The 20,937-nt window shown below is 39.1% G+C and overlaps 3 protein-coding genes and 1 long non-coding RNA gene across 4 annotated transcripts; 1 reads left to right on the forward strand and 3 right to left on the reverse strand.

Moving 5' to 3' along the window:
• Window positions 1-1,968: 1,968 nt before the first annotated feature.
• LOC122410157 (antichymotrypsin-2-like) lies at window positions 1,969-4,592 on the reverse strand. Its single transcript, XM_043418234.1, has 7 exons — window positions 4,440-4,592; window positions 3,962-4,144; window positions 3,627-3,840; window positions 3,095-3,303; window positions 2,618-2,812; window positions 2,411-2,528; window positions 1,969-2,200 (listed from the first exon to the last, which is right to left on the reverse strand). The coding sequence occupies exons 2-7, from the start codon at window positions 4,076-4,078 to the stop codon at window positions 2,052-2,054; spliced, it is 1,002 nt and encodes a 333-aa protein (XP_043274169.1). The 5' UTR covers window positions 4,079-4,144; window positions 4,440-4,592; the 3' UTR covers window positions 1,969-2,051.
• Window positions 4,593-9,397: 4,805 nt separating this feature from the next.
• LOC122409655 (beta-1,4-galactosyltransferase galt-1-like) lies at window positions 9,398-13,877 on the reverse strand. The gene is made up of 5 exons (XM_043417383.1): window positions 13,866-13,877; window positions 12,858-13,431; window positions 11,563-12,012; window positions 11,279-11,437; window positions 9,398-11,136 (listed from the first exon to the last, which is right to left on the reverse strand). Exons 1-5 carry the CDS (start codon window positions 13,875-13,877, stop codon window positions 10,922-10,924), a joined length of 1,410 nt encoding a protein of 469 aa, XP_043273318.1. The 3' UTR covers window positions 9,398-10,921.
• Window positions 13,878-14,425: 548 nt separating this feature from the next.
• On the forward strand, window positions 14,426-16,286 carry LOC122410160 (uncharacterized). The gene is made up of 2 exons (XR_006260868.1): window positions 14,426-14,534; window positions 15,762-16,286. It is a non-coding gene; the product is annotated as an uncharacterized lncRNA (long non-coding RNA).
• LOC122410155 (glutamyl aminopeptidase-like) lies at window positions 14,522-20,914 on the reverse strand. Its single transcript, XM_043418231.1, has 15 exons — window positions 20,692-20,914; window positions 19,560-19,995; window positions 19,222-19,369; window positions 18,870-19,140; window positions 18,565-18,735; window positions 18,369-18,466; window positions 17,832-17,966; window positions 17,406-17,704; window positions 17,243-17,328; window positions 17,036-17,163; window positions 16,547-16,750; window positions 16,308-16,387; window positions 16,041-16,189; window positions 15,754-15,886; window positions 14,522-15,488 (listed from the first exon to the last, which is right to left on the reverse strand). Exons 1-15 carry the CDS (start codon window positions 20,912-20,914, stop codon window positions 15,104-15,106), a joined length of 2,946 nt encoding a protein of 981 aa, XP_043274166.1. The 3' UTR covers window positions 14,522-15,103.
• Between the last annotated feature and the right edge of the window lie 23 nt (window positions 20,915-20,937).

The raw sequence follows: 20,937 nt of genomic DNA on the forward strand, positions 1-20,937 counted from the left end.
CACGATTCTTCGATCGGTAGCGCGCTGGGAAAAGATTGTTTTTAAAATATTGCGATCGTAAAACGTGGTACAAAGATTCGCCGCGACGATCGCTGCCGCGGTCAATTTCTCCTTACTTTCCGCTCCAGTTGACGCGGAGCGAACGCGAAGATCTGGGCGAAATCGAAGCTCAACGATTGTTCGAAATTTGTTGCTTCACTGCATTGCGCCAATGAGCCATTCAGGCATGCAGAAACCTGCCAAATTCCATCCCCTCGCCCTTCCTCACACCTCGCCCCCTTGCTCCATCTCGCACCTGTGGATTATGGGCCTCCGCGTAACATGTGCGACCACATATTTGTGATTCCGGTTTCCGATCGTTGCTTCAACTCAGGAATATCCTCGCACCCCCATCCCTTTGCGATGCCATATGAAATCGATTTTTTTCCATCGTCCTCTTCGTCCCAAGCCCAAACAGCCCTCTACTTTGTTCCACCTGCGCTCTCCCTCTCTCTCTCTCTCTCTCTCTCTCGAAGTACTCGAACATCGCGCGCGCTGCGGTTCTCGTGAATTATTCCGGTTGAATTCCTCGCGTACACTTACTGCCGATGGGAAATCGAAGTCTCTCCCGACGAAGCGATAAACACGATCGATTTTCGGAAAAACGCGAGTCCGCGAATTAATGCGCGAATGTCACAGGAAACGCGACGTACATAAATATGCGATAAAATCATATTTCTATGCATACAAAAAAGACTTTATTGGATCCCAATCACTTGATCCACATACGTTATTTGGAGTTCGAGTCGTTCGTCGACTTCCGTTGAACCAAGCGAGCTTTTCTCCACATCCCGAAGATTCTACACGAAGATAAAATTCCTCTCGCTTATTCATCCTGTCACTCGCAACCGCGTTTACGTTCGTAACGTAAAAAATCTTTTTTCCATTCCCTGTCATCCAGCCTGAAATGATGAAATCTCAAAGATACGAACGAATCGATGATTCCTTCGGGTCTAATCGAACCCCACGCATGAACAGCTGTCAAAAGATCGAGTTGAAGTAGCGCAAAAACACGTGTACGTTTGAGGGTCAAGCCTCCTCTGATCGGGGTTGAAATGGTATGCGTGTACATCGAATTTTGAAGGTATAGCGAACTTTACGAGCAACCCTGTGAACAGGATTGTGCGCATGTATGAAAACGTTGACTTATGGGAATGGGAATTACGGACTTTATCATACCGACGCCACTCGACACTGCGCGCTACTACTTTATTCAGGAACATTTATCCTCAGGGAATGTATACGTGGGTGCACGCACAGTGCGAGAGAACACGTTAAAATGTTTTTATTAAACATTTTATGGCAGGCTCGTCCGAGATTTATTATCCACGCAATCTCTGGCTTTGCTTCATATGTATAGCACGAATTATCCTTGATCCTTGATGCATCGAGTGCGATACTTTTCCAGTGAAAACTCCCCCTGATAAGAATATAGCGTGCTGATAATGAATGAAAAACGCTTGCGTGAAACTGCAATATTTTTTTTTCATCCAGTTCGCTCCGAGGGGTGAAATTTTTTTTTATACAATGACCGTTTTCTTGGGTTTCGATATCACGCGGTGAAATGCTGTTGAATTTTGAAAACAGAAAATAACGCGTAGCTTTCAGGTCCGCTCAAATTTCGGAGACTTTCGTCATCCCCGCGAACGCTTCTGCGCTTCACTAATTGCCGATTTAACGGGTTAATTACCTACGAACGTCGACCCCCGACCGTACGTTGTCAATTTTTAATACGAACCTCGCACCAATTAATCCATATTTAATTGGCAATTAGTGTCAATATTTTGAATTATTGACACAATGGAGATTGTAACTTTCGTCGAAGAAAAGACCATTGCTCAAAAAATTATTTTCACCCGAACTATAAAAACGTGGGGAAAAAAAATTGTACTTTCTCTCATTTTTGGTCCATCCCCCGAGAACCTCCACTCTAATTAAATTAATGGATATTTTTTAAATTCAAATAAAATGTACGTTCCGTTCGAGAAAATGAAATATATGGAAAAAATTATTCATACATTTTCATAATCAGAGCCAGTGTAGCGAGCGGTGAAGAGAATTACAGGAATCCCGCTCGTTGTTGCGACGATGAAAATGAACGGATGGTTTATTGATAATTTCGGCGTTCCTGGTAGAGGACTCGCATTTATGCCTCGGAAACCTGGCAACAAAAAATTGTTTGGATTTTTCATGGACCGTCTCTAATTACTGACACGAGAATCAATGTCATTTTTCATGGAATATTCAAGTGGGTGCGTGGAACTTTGTATAAAATTAAAAAATTATATTCCATGGAAGCTCCGCATCGTGACGCCGATCAATGGAAAGTTTCATGTACGAAATGAGCTTCGTGATCCCTGGAAAATCGTACCTGATTTCTCGTCCACTTCGATGACGACTTTCTGTACGAACTTACTAAGCCTCTGAGACGATACGTTCGAAGCTTGCGAACGGCCAGTGACGCTCGTAAACATATCGATGAACTGTGCCTGTGAAAATAAGAAATAAATGAACGATTTTCCTGGTTTTTTTCTCCTCCATGAAAGGTTGAAGATTTTATCAGTTCCACGAGGCTCACATTTTTCAAGGGTTCGTCGATCGAGATTTCATTCTTAATAGTGAATTTTGGCATGGAGAGCAATATCTCTTGTAGTTTACCACGGAGAAGCTGAGCTATTTTGACTTTTTTTATTTTTCTTTCCAGCTCTGCAATTCCATCCACCAGTTTCGGAAGTATGATGAACATGCTGATTTCATTTTCCGAGCCATTGATCTGGGAAACGACGACGACGACGCATATTTTCGTAAGAGCAAAATTAACGGTGCTATTCTTCACTTTGATGTTCGATTGATCATTTTCGATTCGTAAATAATAGTTAAAATACAACTTCAAAATCGATCCTAATAAACCTGCATCCGGAAGAAACGTTCAGATCAATTCTGCACTGAAAATAAGTGCTTCGGATTTTTTTCTCATTAAAAATCTAATGAGGGAGTAATCGAATCGAAAATCTCGGTATACTTGATTCTTCCGGTCGCTTGAACGCGTGCTTACCTCGTACGGTATTCTGATGAACTCAGCATCGACTCTGGGCAATTCGCCGTACTCGAAAAAGTCGAGTTTTCTCATGAACGGAATCTTGATTTGCTTCGAGCTGTTGACGTGGAAAACATCGTCACCTGTAGGGGTGAATGGTCTGAACCAGACACCCTTGAAGTAAACGGCATTGACAAGAACCGCAGACACGTCAGCTGTTAAATCATCTGGTGACGAAAATTGATGTTTTTTTTTCGTAAATAAATATTTTGATAAATCGTTCATAAAACTAAAATTTATTTAGGGATCAGATGTTTCGTTGAATCTAGAAAAATAGATAAATGAGCACCGGATAGAATTCGAAACCAAAGGAAATTGCTTTACAATCGTGTTTCTCATATTCAGTGAATATTGAAATATTTCGTTGAATATTAAAACATCGGTGTACATTTAACAAGGCAAGTTTTTCATGAGCCTGTCAGCGAAAAATTATCGATAATTATTAAACAGATGAACGTAAACGAGCGAAGATGAATCGTTTTTCATTTACCAGATTTAACGAGATTAGAGGTGCGATCTCGAGTAGTAGTTTCCACCCATTCATCGATGACTCCACTGGCTTCGGTTGAGTTATTGAAATCAAGACCTTGCGATTCGGCATGTAAATAATGATCTTTCATCGCGACTCTGAGTTCGGCTCCCGTCTCGGAATCCACGCGATGGAAAACCTTTTTGGCCCAATCGAAGTTGGGACTTTTGTAGCTCTGGAACAAAACCAAAAATGATCGTCGTCTCGTTTCTTTTTGAATCGTTCATGCAAACGAATATTATTGTTTGCTGCTGTATTCCTTGTTCAACTTTCGTTAGTCTGTAGTGCCACCTCACATCGATTTTCTCAACGAGAGCCTCCAATCCGAGTTGCCTGTCGACAGGATCAGCTGGAAGTGGGTCATTCGTGCGCAATTCTTGTAAAGCATTTCTCTGGGATCCATATGGTGCCATCGAAAGCGAAATGAAAGATTCGCAGGAAGCGAAAACAACGTTGCCAGATACATTGTGGAAAAGTCGCTGCGACAAAAAGTGAAAATCATTCGCGCAACTCTTTCCAAATGATTTATTATCAAATGAACAAACCGATTGAAAAATGTTCACGATTCAGTCAAGTAAAAATTGGATGTTTGTGATCCCAGTACTCAGGAAGAGTTGATCAAATTGTATATAAGAAATCAAGATTAAAAGCATTGAAATTCCTGAAACCATGACGTAAGCGCTTTATACTCACTAAAAGGCTTTCAACATTTGTTTTCAAATATTTTTTACGATTCCTAGTTGAAAGAATTGCCATCAATACGTAAAACCTTACCTGGAATTGGTCGAAAGAAAACTGGTTGGCAGATCGAGCAACCCAATTGAGAGCTCGTTTTTTCTCGATTTGTGTCCGGTTGAACTTTGCCGCGGTTGTTTTACCGGTGAAACAAATCACGTTCCACGCGACGAGAGCAAGGATAGCCGAAACTTTAACAGATATTCAAAAATAATGTGAATATTGAGGCACAATGTTCTTATAATCGCTTTTGTTATTATGAGTTATGAAAAAATGTTGAAAAATAAATCATCTGAGAGACTCGATTCATCCTGCTTCCATCGCACATCCGTTTTTGTATTCTATCAAGTCGTCGAGAGTTCTCAATTTCCGACTCACCGTAACGCATTTCTATACAACTTCTCAAACTTTATTAACTGCTCGAAATTTCTTTTCGGGACTGACGTTGCGAACGACGGGTTCGAGGAACGGCGTTCTACGAAAATCAATATTTCCTCAGCGCGGCTGCTTATGAACCTACGTCGTAGCGAAACTCGTATTTCATCAAACGAACGCTAACGAACTGCTCAAAATTGGAGCTTTCAATGAAAACGAGGAACCTCATTATCGCCCCGCCAGATGTGAGATTTCGTTATAATTTCTCTCCAGAATCGAACGTGTTTCACTTTCAATCGACCTGAATCAATAATTCTAATAAAGTATTATCGTCTATGGAAAGTTGCTTGCGGCTTATCGGCTGAATCGTCGTTCAGAGTCGGTCAATATTAGCCAAGTTACAATATACAGTCGGGAATTGAGCACGCTTCGAAAAGCACGGCACAAATGAAGTCTGATGAGACAAACGATACAGTTTCGACACCATTTACTGGATATTTGTTGAATTCAATGCCCAATAATTCCTCTACACAAGTTAACGAACGAATTGATGCGATTAGGAACTGATAATAATCAATTTTAAAAGCGAGCTGATTCATAATCGAAGCCCATTAATCTCCAAAGCCGTTATTCTAGCGCTTTATTCGAAATCGCTAAAACTGAGGAGGCGTCCTTACACTCGAATTTAGCATGCAAGCGAAAGGAAATTCATTAATAAATGTGAGGGCACATAAATCGTCGTTAGATCGTCCCGAGCAGTGACAAGAATGTATGAAAATTGTAAAAAAGCATATAACAATTGTCGATGTATATCAATCCTTGACCTCAATCTCACCGCCTGCCTCGAGGGCGTTCCAAAAAGAGGATCAAACTTTGGCGATATACTTTCTCGTTCGGGATCGCTTCGTGAAGCTCTAACGAGTCGAGCCGCACATGTTTGTGTCGTCAAAGGGTCGTGTAATCTCGGGAATTAATCTCCTCGTCCTAGTCAATTTCGGTCCCTGCTAGTACGCACTTAGGAAAACTGTTCCGCCGCAATTTCGGCCCTTCTCCGGTTACGCGACGCTGGGAACGGAATTGACACGAGTGCATTCTTCCCCCAGCGAGTTGTCCCGGTAACGAATCTAACCGGGAATACAAAATCCCCAAACAAAGCGGGGGAAGAAAGGATTTTTTTTTTATCACTTTGCAAAAGGATTCCCCCAGAAAACATCTCATGTCGCTTGAGTCAAAATCCACAAAAAATTCTAAAACGCTCCCCTCGCATTTCTAAGCCCCGGAAATCGTGGAAACGGTTCACTCATTATGAAAAATTGTCAAAAGTATAAAAGTCCCCGTCAACTGCCCGCACCATTTCCCACATCCAATAAATCATTTTTCATAAATATCTCTATTGAAAATAAATCTATGGATAATAATCTCTGTTCATGAACGATCCTGTTGTCAAATCTCTCCATTGTAAAATATGATCCCCACTGCGAATCATCTCCGGGTTTGAATATCTCTATTGAAAGCAATCTCTATTCAATTGGATAGAAATACGAATTTTTACACAAATCGATACCACGAGAGCTCGAAGCAGCATCAAATTGAAAATTTTCCGAGAAACGTTGACGCAGATTTTTGAGTTTAGTAGAAATTTTCAAATTTTCAAATTTCATATCATCGTACCTCGGTAGCGAATAGTTATCGAGGTATGATCGAGTCGCGTAGACCAAACTGTGATTTGCGTGTGGTAAAACGACGATGAATATGTTCCTGTAAAAAGTGCGAACGTTCCAAGCGAGACGAACCTGGGAGTACGAAAATACGAGGAAAAACGAAATTCCAATGTGGAAACTCGTTCCAGATACGCGTTCGGTCTTCGGTTCCATTTACAAGAATTTGTAAAATGTTGACGATGCAAGATACTCCGGGACAAATGTACTTTCAAACGTAGCATGTAAATTGCTTATACATACGTTGTCAAGACCTTTCGATCCATAATGTTCTTTCTCCAGTCGGTGCTTCTTCCGAGCTCTCTGGTCTCCTGCTTTCCGTGTTCTACATCACTGATAGAAAATGCAAGGAATACCGTCGAGCACGCGATAAGAACGGGGAGCTCGTTCGATTCGTTGTTAGATTGCGAAATTTCGGAGATTCTCAATATGCCAATGGTTTTCGTTCCGACATTAAATTCTCGTTGAGCTCTTCTCGAGCTCGAAATATGGCGAGTTTCCATTTATCAACAGCTCACTCGATCGTAAAAAACTGCAGGCTGCCACGCAGAACTTTGCTTGTCCCATTGCATTAGTGAAAAGTTTTCTTAGTTTCATTGAATCGCCTGTACGTGTCGACGCATCCACACACGTTCCGACGACGGTGGATAAAATCTATTGGCAACATCGATTTTTACCGGGTTTCCCTCGAACCAACGCGTTGCGTTCGCAACTTCATCTCTTCCTCATTTCTCTTGATTGCACAAAGAAAATCATTTTCGACCAACGGTTCGAACAAAATTCGCCAATAGAACGGAACTTGGTCGGAATTCGGTCGCTCGTCCTCGACGAGTCATTTAATTTTCAAAATCAACATTGTTGCTTTTCTTTTCATCGAAATAAGGAGGCCAATTGTAGATTAGAATAGACCAGAAGAACAGAAGAAAAAAGGAGTTTCCTTACGACTTTTTTGTGAGCTACTAAAGTTCGTTATTAAGGAGGCTGGATCGCGACGATACAATGTTGCCATTCTAAACCATGTTAAAAAAATGAAGAAATTCATAAAATTTGGTAAATGTATTCTTTAAAAATATACAAGACAACATGCATTTTTTTAGATTTTTCTACGACATAGCTCTCGAGTTATCGAACACTAAAGTTCACGTGTATAAGCATAGAGTTTACATACATCTCGTGCTTGAGAATTTCGATTTAACGCTCAATTATTCGATAATCAGGTGATAAAAAAATTTGAAAAAAATTGTATTTGTATACTTGATGCCAAAGACTCTTATCACCAAATTTTATCAAATTTTGATTATTTTGATTTCGTGATCCACCCTCCTTAATTATCACAGAAATGGTGGGTCGACCGAGACTTTTACAGAAGACACGGATATTCTGCAATAAAATTCTCTTCGAAGTGTCAAGTTGGAACGTTTGAAAATATGGTTCGAAATCGTGCTCCCATCGTGAGGCCAGTCTTCGCTCGTTCGGCACGTAACTTCAGTCAAAAAAAGTCGCATACTTTTAGTAACATACGACGGAAAAGGATGTATGGATTAATTGAGATGATTGGAGACGAGACATTTTTACGATTGCATGGCAGACGATTATAATTGGTTGTCCGCCCGACTGCCAAAAAATGACCTTCAACTATGAACTCTCTCTCTCTCTCTTCCTCTCTTTCGCTCCGAAACTTCATCTAAGAAAATAGCAGGTGATAATTTTTGGCAGCGGTTCTGATCGAGTGAAACTAAATTGAAAGTATTAATCGGATCGGTCTGTGGCCGCTCGAACCCGCATATCGGCACGACTCTACCTGCTTACGTGAGTGAAGTGCGAAGTCTCGGTTTCGTAACGTCTAATTCATCGAGACGTTCATCAGACTTTATCAATCTCGACCAGAGTGCACTTTGCAATTTTCAAACGGAGGCATCGCAAAAACGTCTTGGCACGAAAACTCTCTGCAGTGCTCGACATTGTTGCTTGCTTTAAAAAATGATCTAGCCAAAGAGCTTGATACAAATTTGAAAAGATTCAAAAGGTTCGACTTGGCCACACGAGAAAATGAGCGTATCACGGAATGCCGTCTTCAACTTGATCGACTTACCGTTAGATCGAGGCAACTCGATCTTCTATATGATACGTTGTACGTAACAGAGCCTCGTATATTCGAGACAATCATTTAATCACCTGAGGCAACGGAGCCAAACTCGAAATACTGCTTCACAGGAGAGTCCCATAACATACTTTAAGCACTCGCCCTACGGCAAATTCTGCATGATCTATTATCAGGTTTGAGTATAAACTTTAAGCTCATTCACACGCCTCAGGAACGTCAATATGAATTTATAAATTATTCTATAAATTACTGTGAATCTGTAATTCAAGAATGGTGAACAACTGCCTTAAGGTGTGCCGAGACAAAATGAAGTCGATCGATGAGTCTCTCCTTTATATTAGTCACCAGGACTCCAGGACTTTCGTGTGCTCCACGAGGAATTGTGTTGGCTTATTGATTAAGTAATTGGCAGCAGTTATTCGATACTCATATCTATCGACTAGAAATAATACCTCAGCTGATCCTCATTCTCGTGTGACTCTGACAATCGTTTTCTTCAATCTTCTCCTCAATCCACAATATTAGCTTCACTTAATCCTCTTCGTAGACGAGAAGATGATTAAGGTCTTATAGAAAGAACAAAGAGTTCCAACTTTTCGCAAATGGATTCTCTTACTCGCTATGCTTTACCAGGGTCTGTCTATAAAAGGATGTTCCAAAGGTATTTTTGGAGTTGTATATTAACCTTGATGGGTTTTCATCACATTTATTTCGGGGTGTGCTATGGCCCTTAAGAATGTAAAAAATTATTCTTGAAATTTCCTGGGTGAATATTTTTTAGTACTCAAGTACCAAATGTATCAATAAATAGAAATTTTTCGATTTATTTCAGTCAACAATTCACTCACAGAAGAAAACCTCATAAATTTTATAACTGCAGGCACGCAGCAGCGTTTTGCTGCCAAGTATTGGCAAGATTTTCGTTGGACTCGTGATTTCGACTTACTTTCAAACTTTGGGTGATTGCCATAGTTAGTCAAACGCTACGTACACATCTTATGTCGAATACGACCATACAAACTTTAAATATTTCCAGTTTAACGTCAATTATTATATTTCGTATCCTAATTTCATCAGATCGCATAGAAAAGTTGAGGATTTTAAAAATACTCGAATATCAGTTATGTGTGATAAAAAGTTCCAAAGCATTTTTCTCTCCCTCCTTTTGCATGGAAAAAAGATCTCTCGTTTTAAATAACGCCATCATCGTATGTGAAAGTAATTTGAAGTATCAGCGTACATTTGATGAAAATCGGCCACGAGGAAAAGCACAACTTTGTTTCAGTTGAAGCAAGACTAAACGAAAACGATGAAACTTTGTTGAGACATCGATACTCCTCGACTTTCATGAATTAGCATAATTCAATTACAACACATTCGCAACCTTTTTCTCTCTCGACATCAACACACGTACATTAATGAATGTGCGGGGAGAAAAAACAAGGCTTTCCCCTTTCTAATAACCGATGAGAAAGTTCCTCGCAGCTTCTACAAACACTTTTTATTGATACAACACGCAAATCTTGTCTCTCGAAAATTCATGAGTTTCCCAATTTTCTTTTCTCATTTAATTTCCTTCAAATTCTACTCTCATACTTGCAATCCTCCAACTTTCACTCCATATGTAAAATGTCTTTGTAAAAAAATATTTCTTATCAAATCAGTAGACGTTTCAATCGTTTGATTTTCAAAATATCACAACCCACCACTATATTACAAGATATTTTGAGTTTTTTGAAATTTCTGGATAATCTCATACAACCATTAGTTTCGGTAGGGATTTTCGCCAACAATATATTCAGACGAAAAATAAATTATGGGAAAGAATTCGTTGTGCAGAGTAATCCCCATTTTTTGAACTCTGTCAACAAAAAAGTTTCCATCTGCCTGCATGTACAAACCTTGATAATTTTTTGTTTTTTTATCAATCTAGAAGGTACAACTGTTTCTCTATCTTCAGTCGCTTTTCATGCTCCTTTATCAGTATTTTAGTGGAAAACCTCATAAAAGTAGTCGGGGAATGACAAAATATGATTTCGAACACACATCCAAGTATTGGTTTCCGTGTTTCCGTTTCGGTGCTCACCATGAAAAATTAAGATGCTGAGACAGGGCTCTAATGCAGGTATTTTGTCTGCAGAAAAGAGTCGAAATTCGATGGAAACGATCGAGTTTTGTTAGATTAGTAAAATTATGAGAATAATCTCAACTGCACGAATAGCAGAATTATGCCATAAGAAGTATTTGAGAATTCGTTTTAAAATGACAACTCGATGGTCCTTCGAAGGTGGGGGTTACTTCCGGTTTTGCTGAATCGTACATTCTCAAAGGACAGTTTGCTTTTTCACAAATGGGCATCCAGCACTGCCAAAAATATCATTGCACACCGAAGAAACTTTGGCACCTAGATTTTTCACCAATCTCTGTGCTGTCCTGTCGATCGTGATCGGCTTCAGATAGCATCCGGTCTCTTCAGCGTCGCAGGGTGCGTACTGATGGGAAAGTGCCACTTCCGGTGGGACCACAATTTCTTCGAACGCTGACAACACAAGATCCGAGTTTCAATACTTTTCATTGGAATTTTGAAGATATTTCTCATTCGAATGAGCCAAAGTTACGATTTACGGTCCATCCAGATCAATAAACGACTGTAACGATATTACTGCAATTATTGAACTTACGTTTCTCGTGACTCCGAGAACCCTGACGCAGCTCGACAACTTGGTTATTTCCAATCTCAACGACATCACGACCCCGGACAACGTAACGACTCCGATCACCTGCCTCGTTGGCTTCTTTCAGGGCCCAAGTTTTCGCCTGAGTATATAAATATGGAGTTCCTGAAAGCGCGATCCTACTTTTTATTTCGATTATCAATCACCCACGAATCGACGATGAATCGGGGAAATCGAAAAACTATCAAACGCCACGATGAGCGCGTCTGACCGGCGCGTAACGAACTTACTGGGACTCTGATTGGAGCGATCATCCTCGTACATGGTGTAGAAGAAAATATTCCTAAAGACGAAAGACGCGTATCGACCATCCTCGCTGTGGTACGGGTCGAGGAACTCGATGAGCTTCTCTAAATTTTCGTGTTTTTTTGGCACAAGAAAATCGTCACTTCCAAATACTCCGATGTACTCGAAATTCTCGTGGAAAGTATTCCTGTACAGGCAGTCGTTGATGCTGGCGAAGAGGCCTTCGTGTCTCAAAGTTCTTTCGTAAACGTACTGCGAAGGAAGCTGCCACTTGAGCACCGTCGCCAAATTATTCTTCACGTAGTACTCCAGCACACGTGACACTTCCGAGGTTATTGAGGCGTTGTAAAATGTAAAGTGCTTCACTCTTAATTGCTGATAGTATTCTACGAATTCTACCAGATCAAGAGGTCGGTTGAACGAGTGATGGAGAACTGGTGGAAAAAAATTCCTATTATTTGATGCTCCCTCGAATGTGCTTTTGTGAATGTTTCTTGGCAAATCAAATTTCCAAACAGGGTTGTTGATTTTTATTGAGATTCACCATGATGACGATATTTTATTTCCTTTTTCATAGAATCATCGTCACGAAAAGTCTGATGGGCTGAGATTTTCAGTTACATTTTTGTCCTTCTCAATACATTTTCAAATTTCCAATTTCATTAGTTCAACAATAATAATTCTAACAGACGATTGAAACAAACCAATTCTTCCGGACGATTAGCGTTTGGCAAGTTTGACTAGTGAGATTCAAACCAATGTTTATTAGAGAAAATATACTACGATTTGTTGCCAAAATCAGTCGACAAAATCAAACGAACGAACCGCTTGATATTTGCGACTTGGTGAATGAGTCTGTAAAAAAATTCCATGATTCAATCGAATATTGAAACCGTTTACAACCCAACTAAAAAATTTTCCGATTTGCCTAACTTTTGTGCAACAAAAACGATTTGCTTCAATAAACGAATTGCTTTTTCAGCGTATTCATGAACCATTGGAAAAATCATAAAATCGGCGGATTTTCAATCGCTCTGGATCATTCCCCGTTCCAGGGAGTCAACGCAAAATTTTTAATTTAATATCAACCATTTTTTTCCATTGCACGAAAGTATTTCGCGATGGTCAAGGCTAAAATTTTATCGAAAAACGACCGAATGGTTCAGGCGAATTTATAGGTTTCCTGATTAACAATTTTACGACTCATTTCTCCGATCACTCGTATTTTCTTTTTCTTTCCCCGCGACGTAAAGAGTTGCGACGCTATACGTATACGTACCGGGTACACATACAGCCATAAAAAAAAATGGTTCGTCGAGTTGTCTCAATCCCATCGTGGGGTAATGTATATCGACGAATGTCAATTGTTCCGTATCTTCGAGTCCAATTGCAACGGAAATGGGAAGCAGGTCAACGCTCGTGAGGTCATCGAAATTCAAATTTCTCGGCACGACGAGATCACAAAGCACAAAAAAAGCCGAGTACTTTAGCGACCAATTATTCTTCATCGGTTTTACCGACGTCGCTCCTCGTCTCGTACTTTCATCGTCGCAACTGTTGTTCCGGTATTTGTAAGTGCATTGGACACTCGGCTCGTGTATTCTTGTCGGTAAAATAGCTATTATTCTCACCATTGCCCAAACGGTGGCATTACTTTCGTGCGAATAATATTGAGATATTACTTCGGGTCGTGTATCGAGGTAAGCCGAGTAGACGTGACCGTCGAGATCAGCGACTGGTAACCACGAATCCTCATCCGAACGTGGTCGATCGTCAATGTATTTGATTTCGAGATCGTACAGATCGTCCAGAGCGTTCTGTACTCGATAAATTTTAGAGATTCTCGTCGCCCACTGAAACGAAAAACTTCGTTTTATCGTCGAGCTTTGTGCTCGATGAAAATGGGGAAACGAATGAAGAATGGAAAATCTTATGGCCCTTTTGCATCGTTCACATTAAACGACGTGCCACGACCCCGAGTGAACGACTGACGTGTACTTTATACTCTTTTAATCGCTCTCGCTAATCGATTTTTTCCAACTCAATGCTTGCAACTCCTCGAGGTTAAAAGCCTCCGACGTTTCACTGATAAATGTTCTCTCAAACTTGCTCCAGTACTCGATAATTGCAGCGTATTCGTTTCAAAATAATCGGGCTTACGTGTGGGTGAAAAATATGTTTTTTTATTTAATTTTCTGCACGAAACGGAAAATCCATTTTCGTGGTTTAACGTGTATCCCGTGGAGAAAACTTTTAATACGCACTGTAATTTCCTCGCTTCGTTCACTAGTTCCCTCATTTTCATCAAATAAAAATATTTTAAAATGTTCAGATAAAAAATTACTGCATCCAATGTTGTTCTAGAAAGTTTTTAAAACCAAAGCCAACATTAGAAAAAACTGGATTCAACGAGATTCATTGGAACGTCGCGTTCGTCACGTTCATTTTTTCGTTTCATTCTCGTTTTGATTAAAACTGTCATCTACGTCGTTGTAAAATTCAATTGATAAATATAATTAAGACGAAAATATTAATCGCACATACCGTATCCCGAAATAGGACGACGAGCATAAGTGAGAACAAACATATCCATAAAACAGCACATTTCAAATGTCGTTGCAGAAATGACCATGTAAATAAACGCCGTGTGAGCGGAGCGTATTTCATAGCGATTGCACCAATTGCACGAAAATAGTGAGAACTCGACTGCACGCGGCAAGGTAGAACTTGAATTCTCGCGAGCGATTGTACTCCTCTTATCTGTCCTTATCAACGAAGGAAGATAAGGCACATTTTTCCCGTTATTTCACTCAGTTTTTTTTTCAAATTTCAACTATTTTTTAATGTGAATCGTACGTCGTTCACGTTTGTATAATGAACCTGTGTAAACGCAGTGGCAAGTGAACTGGCGTGCATAAGAGCTCCAAACAGCGCTATGAACAATTCACTGTACAAGGTCAAGTTTATTGAAAATCAATTAGTTTACAATATTCTTAGGTACGAAATATGTAACAGTAATAAAAACGGAAGAATATAGTAAGAAGCGATCGGAGCTTCTCTCGTTTTTACTGAGCACTCAACCTTTCTTTATATTACAATGAAAAAATATTGTTAAGTTTTACACAATTCGAGTTCGAACTTATTGTCCCTCGATTCAACGAGTTTATTTTTTCTATTCATTGGATTTTTTATATTTTTTTTTCTATTGTATTTTTTATATTTTTTTTTCTATTGTATTTTTTATATTCAATTGCACTTTTTTTCAAACTATTCTCGTTAAGTCTGTTCATTATTGTATTTTTGACGGTCGACAATTGTTCGTCGCGAGTTGCCCTGGCCTTGAGACTGCTCAGCACTGCAAACTGGGCCTGAGATACAACATTTTCGAGACGTTCGTTGTTTCTTCGAGACGAAATAATGTGAATATTTATTGAGTATTTACTCAATTATTTGGAGTCAGCCTGGTTAAAGTTTAATAGAACTTTGGCCTTTTATACACTTATTTTCGGCTTCGTTTTTAATAGATTATTCACTGAATCTCGTTGGAGAAACAGTATCCAGCCAATCTTCCAATTTTTTCCTGTTCTTCTGGACCCATTTGATGTTGTTACCAACGGTTTCAATAGCCGTAGCTCTTGCTGTTTTTCCCGAACCTGCTTCCGGATACTTTTCAAAAAATGCCAATATCTCTTTGAGCTTGAGATCTGTCGCGAAGCTATTTGTTATACTGGGAATCAAACGACCGAGATAACGATCGTTCAATGTGTATCTGTTGACCAAAAATTCCCAATTTTCACGCACCCAGTCCCAAACGAGCGGGGTGCCGACAGGATTTTTCGAAATTGATATTAAGCAGCTGAACGTATCCTGGTTTCTGACGTATTTCTCGTCGACGGACATTGCGATGTATCTGTAACAAAATAGGTTTTTTTGGTCCGTTCAATCGTTTTTTTTTTATTTTTTTTTTATGATAACACTCCATTTAATTTCTAGGTAATGCAGCTCAGTTTGTCATTTTCAACATTTTGATTGATTATAAATCTTTGTTCATTTCAACCAGTCGAATTTATCATTTTTCTACTGCTTCAAAGAACAGGATCACTCGCTTTGTTCACGGAAGAAATAGTTTCTTTGAAAGTTACTCAAATTCAATAATCGATTGATTTTTTTCTCACTTTTTTAGTATCCAGCTGGAACGAACTCCGGCTAATCCTTTCATCAATTTATTCTTCTCGACTGCATTCGACTCTTCCACGAACTTCTGCAGCATTATATTCCACTCGGCTTCTTCACCGACGTGACTCATTCCTGGATTGATCGATAAAATATTCGTAAAGGCAAATAAACATTTTTTGTTTGTTTTCAAGTTAGTTTATAAGAAAAATTGTATTTTTCAGATCGTTATAATTTTTTTTCAAAAAATTTCGAGTGGAAAAGAATTTGATGATATTTCAACACTCACCGTAATAATAAACTAAAGATCTAATGTCTGGATGCGGTCTAACGTCTTTCGTGTCGTTGATCCACGCCTTGAAAATTCTTCCTGCCTCGTCGAGACAATTTTGGTGGCCAACGGAACATGCTAATTCTAGAATCGATTTACGAAGGCTCCTAAAAACATCATGAAACCGATTAACAATTTATTTACGATTACAATTTTTTGTACACGGATCCAATATTAATAATATATTCTTTTTGTATTTTGGAATAAGAATATTTCATTACTTACAACATGTCGTGGTTCTCGAAATCGTCGACTTTCCATGTAACATCCCTATAAACACCGTCCACCAAATTCCTCACGTATTCCTATGAAAAATAAAAATCTCCAATTGTGTATTTCCTAGTTTTATTGTTGAAACAATAGCCGGAAGTCGAATTTCAACGACTTTTACTTCGTGTTAATTTTCCAGTTCAATTACCTCCTGTTTTAAAGAAATTTCAAAAAAAAGAAAAGTCATTTCTCACCTTGTACTTCGACGTGGCATCGGTCGAGGATAAAAGTTTATCAATCGCTGCCAATTTCGTGGCGGCAATGCTCCAAGGGACGGAGCTTCTTTCCAAACGAAGATACCCGCTCATGTTCATCACCATGCTATATTCTAACTCGGAAGCCTGAGCTAAGCTGAAAGCATCCTCCAGCAGATGAGTTCTATCCGAAACTGAAAATCTCTGAAAATATACGTTCAGTTTATGTGTCTGGGCTCCTAAAAAATATTGTCGCGATCATATGCACAGAAACATTGAAAATGAAATTTTTATAGAATTTTGTCCATTCTACATTGCGACAAAATCTATCACCACTCTGGCCCCCAGGAAAATGCAGTTGAATTCTAATTCTCGAAATAGAACTGAAACTCGTAAAGATCCGACCACCATTGAACGGTACTGCTTTTCAAAAATTTCACTTGACTTCATTTCGATACCTTAATTTCATTCGATTATTGTATTGGATACCTTATGATGGGATTCCAAAACTTCAGAGAGAGTTTTCCATTCGTTGAGGTCATAGTTCACTCTGTAGTAGCCGACTTGATTATGATTGAATTTGATCCAATCGACGGGCTCGTTCAATTTAATTTCAACTGTAAATCGTTGGAACGATGAAATATTCGAACAACTCTTTATCTTTATTCAAATGATGTGAGAGGAATGGATAATTACGTTTGCTTGCGTCTTTGTCGAACCATATGTGAGTGGGCGTTGAATTTTTGCTTGTGATGTATGTGATTGGTATCGTCCATTTGTATCTATGAGATCAACAAAAATATCAGTTATAAGAATCAGGGTATGACGTTTTTGTATCTCCGAGTCAACGAGTACGAACCCGTAATTAGATTCCGCTGGATCATATTCCGCTTCTGGATCAGCCAAGAATCTTTTTTGCGTCAGAGTATAATTGAGACCATTTCTAACAACTTTTACCACTGGATATCCCATTTGTCTTGTCCACGTGTCCATTATCGCTGTTACGTTTATTTTGTTGGTTACAGCCTTTTGCAGAATTGCAAAAAGATCGGCAGTTACAGCGTTTTGATATGCGAATTGGTTCAGGTAGGCTGATACACCGGCTATGAAAATATCGGATCCAATGAAGTTGTCCAGCATCCGAAGAACCGATGCACCCTTGAAATATTGAACAAAACAATTAGCATTACTCATAAGTTTCCATGCATTTGTTCGACATGCGATCACTCTTGAGAGTTTGTCATTCTCATATTTTCATTGCAGAATTCATTGATCTCTGACTCACTTTGTTGTAAGTAATAACATCGAAAATTGCTGTTATCTCGTCGGGGTTGCTGACTGTTTGCACTATCGGATGAGAACTCAACTTTGAATCGGTGATCAATACCGGATGCAAGGTATCCGGTAAAAATTTATCCATCTACACATAAAATCCAGCGAAACAATGAATTAGGAAATGGAGCCGATGATACAAAGAATTAAAAATTTTCAAGAAAAACCGTAAACCATACTCTAGTTTAGAAATAAAACAAAGATGATTATTGCCCTTACGGTTTGGAATTTTCCCTTCAGATGTTCGCGTCAAAACATTTTGAGTATTGAAACTTTGCAAATTGTCGAAACTAAATCGCTAAGTGACCAGGTTCTTTTTAAATGCAAATCAAACGGGAACCAAAATTTGCTATTTTCGGTTTTCTTTTTTGTCATTTTTTTATTCGAGACGACATGAAGCTTCATATTTTTCAACTAAATTAACGTTGAGAGTTCTGAACTAGGAGACGGTGTAAGAGATTTTCGAGAGTGAAGGTATCGAAAAAATTACCAGTCCCCAATCAGGAAGAATAGCGTCGGAACTTTTGTATTGCATGAACGTTGCAAAACCTTCATTTAGCCAAAGGTCATTCCACCAGGTCATTGTAACTGTTTGAACCAAAAGAATAGTTCGTCGTGTCCATAGATGATAATGGTTGTGAAAAATGTACCGAGATAATAAAAACTACTTGGAGAAAATGCCTCACCCAAATTTCCAAACCACATGTGAGCAAATTCGTGACCAATGACGAGAACAACGCCCTCTTTGTCCGAGGTCGAACTCGTTTTCTTATCATAGAATAGTCTTGCTTCTCTGTATGTGACGAGACCCCAATTTTCCATGGCACCAGAAACGAAATCAGGTATCGCAGCCATATCTTCAAAAGCAATTGATTAAATCAATGGCTTTTTCTTTCCATTCCTTTTCTTATCATTATAAGACTCTTAGAGCATAGCATAAATTTCGAATATTATGTGTAACGTAAATTTTCATGGAAAAATAAAAACTCACCAAGTTTAGGCAGCGGGTAATTAATTCCAAATAATTTAATGTAATACTCTATTATTTTGACACCAATGTCTAAAGCAAAGTGTGCTTTCTCCTTCTGTGCTCTTACAGTATAAACACTGATAGGGAAAGTGTTGCCTTCTAGGTTTCTTGCAGGTGCTGTGACACCGACGAAATCACTCACGATGAAACATATCAGATACGTTGACATTGGAACGCTCTTAGCAAAATTAACAGTTGTAAGTCCTGCAGCAGGTTTATCGACGTGAGTTGTCTGCATGAATGAAGTTTCAATCAACATTTATGTTAAAAAATATCACAAGTGTTTGGTTTTTTTTTCAAATGTTTTCCGTACTTCAATATTCATGCTGGATAAAGCACTGTAATCATCTCCTGTGGGGTGAACCAATCTGACAGAAAATTCTGCTTTGAAAGAAGGCTCGTCGAAGCATGGAAACGATCTCCTCGCATAGGTGGGTTCGAATTTTGAAGTTGCAATGTACCTAAATTATTCAATCGATGATTCCAAAAGCATAATTTTATTGGATAATGAATATTTTCTAGTAATGAAATTCTCTCATTCGTGCATTCAAATGAAGATGCTCATACAGAATTTGAGAAATGCAAATAAATGTTTTGATGTTGCACATCAATTGTGTCAAGTGATTGGCAAAAAAGATCGAGAAATCATACCTGGTTCTATTTTCAGCATCTTTGTACTTGCTGGAGTAAAAGCCAACGATTTTATCAGGTTGCAGTGCACCGTTGAATGCAAAAGCAAGATGATAGAGCCCAGAATGCAAATCTTTGTCGAAAGTGACAAGAAGTTCCTCGAGTTTATCAACCGTGTAGAATTCCTTGATTGGGACTTCATAGTCGACTTCGCGATCGTAAGTTTTGAGAGAAGCCGAAGTAATATTTAGGTCTTTTTGATGTAGTGCTATGTAACTCCTCTGATCGAGTACGTCTATCAGTATCGTAACGTTTCCTTGGAACGTCCCATTATCGAGATCCGGATGAAGATAAAGATCGTAATGGAGGGGTTTCACTTCTTTTGGCAAACGAAAACTCAAATCTGACGGAACGTTTTTCGTCGCCATTTTCACGTACTGCTGCGGTCGATTAGGATCTGAGTATATCAAGACAAAAAAACGATAACGATAAATCAACGGGCAATCGAATGTTTAGCGAATTTAATGGCATCACCCAATATTGTTTGTGAGCATTAACTGACCAATTAATGGACATTTAGAGATCCAGTGAAGCAATTTCCTCGAATAGCGAAACATCTTATTTCCTTTCTCGCATCTATCGCAAGTTTCTTGAAGGCTGACAGTCAACCAACTTATCATTATTTTTGTAATCTTTGTAACACAATTGTTAAACTTTTGAATTCAATGACATGTACCAAACGCATGCTGTGGTACAAATCTTTTACACACATGTGATCATCAAAAATTCCGGTTTCTGTTTCGATATTTTCTTTTTCAATAATCGAACCTATTTTCCAATAAACCCATAACTTTTCTACTAACAGCCATCTTTTTTCAATATTTAAATTTATAAACACTGCATTCATACAAATTATTGTAAGTGGTTGATTACAAAAAAATCAAATTGATCAATTTCAATTCATAAATCCTTAAAGTCTATTCAAAAGTTCCCGCTTCTAACCGGTTCGGAGAGCGAACAGCGCGTGCGCCGGTCGGTCTCGTGTAGATGCGTGTAGACAGTAAACATAATGTTTTCCAGCTCTAGCTCCACGGAAATTCCAAAATCCCGTGTGTATGTAAACTAAAAAATAAATTGAGGAGAGAATTCTTACCGTAGCGATGATGGATATTCGTTTTGAGTTTCTCGTCCAAATGTACGATAAGAGCTATGAGGCAGGAGCAAACGATGAGAAGAAAAACAACCACACCGCATGCGAGACCGAGTAGCAGCGATACTGGCCTCCGTTTGGTGCTTCTGTAACGTTTGGACGTAGCGTCACTGTCGTCGTGATGACCGTAGTTGCGGGTCACTCGCCCCGCTTTCTTATCACTCATAGCGATGCTGCAGGACGCATGCG

Source organism: Venturia canescens, chromosome 4, assembly GCF_019457755.1.
Source record: "Venturia canescens isolate UGA chromosome 4, ASM1945775v1, whole genome shotgun sequence".
NCBI classification, from domain to species: Eukaryota; Metazoa; Arthropoda; class Insecta; order Hymenoptera; family Ichneumonidae; genus Venturia; species Venturia canescens.

Coding starts and splice junctions, on each gene's coding strand:
- LOC122410157 (XM_043418234.1), bottom strand. CDS start 4,078: ATGGCACCATATGGATCCCAGAGAAATGCTTTACAAGAATTGCGCACG. Junction 3,841..3,961: donor CTCTCGTTGAGAAAATCGAT/GTGAGGTGGCAC, acceptor GTTTTGTTCCAG/AGCTACAAAAGTCCCAACTT. Junction 3,304..3,626: donor CTCTAATCTCGTTAAATCTG/GTAAATGAAAAA, acceptor TTTCGTCACCAG/ATGATTTAACAGCTGACGTG.
- LOC122410155 (XM_043418231.1), bottom strand. CDS start 20,914: ATGAGTGATAAGAAAGCGGGGCGAGTGACCCGCAACTACGGTCATCAC. Junction 19,141..19,221: donor TATCCAGCATGAATATTGAA/GTACGGAAAACA, acceptor TCATTCATGCAG/ACAACTCACGTCGATAAACC. Junction 17,967..18,368: donor TTCTTCCTGATTGGGGACTG/GTAATTTTTTCG, acceptor TTTTATGTGTAG/ATGGATAAATTTTTACCGGA.
- LOC122409655 (XM_043417383.1), bottom strand. Junction 11,438..11,562: donor TCGCTCCAATCAGAGTCCCA/GTAAGTTCGTTA, acceptor TCGCGCTTTCAG/GAACTCCATATTTATATACT. Junction 11,137..11,278: donor TTCTCGGAGTCACGAGAAAC/GTAAGTTCAATA, acceptor TTGTGTTGTCAG/CGTTCGAAGAAATTGTGGTC.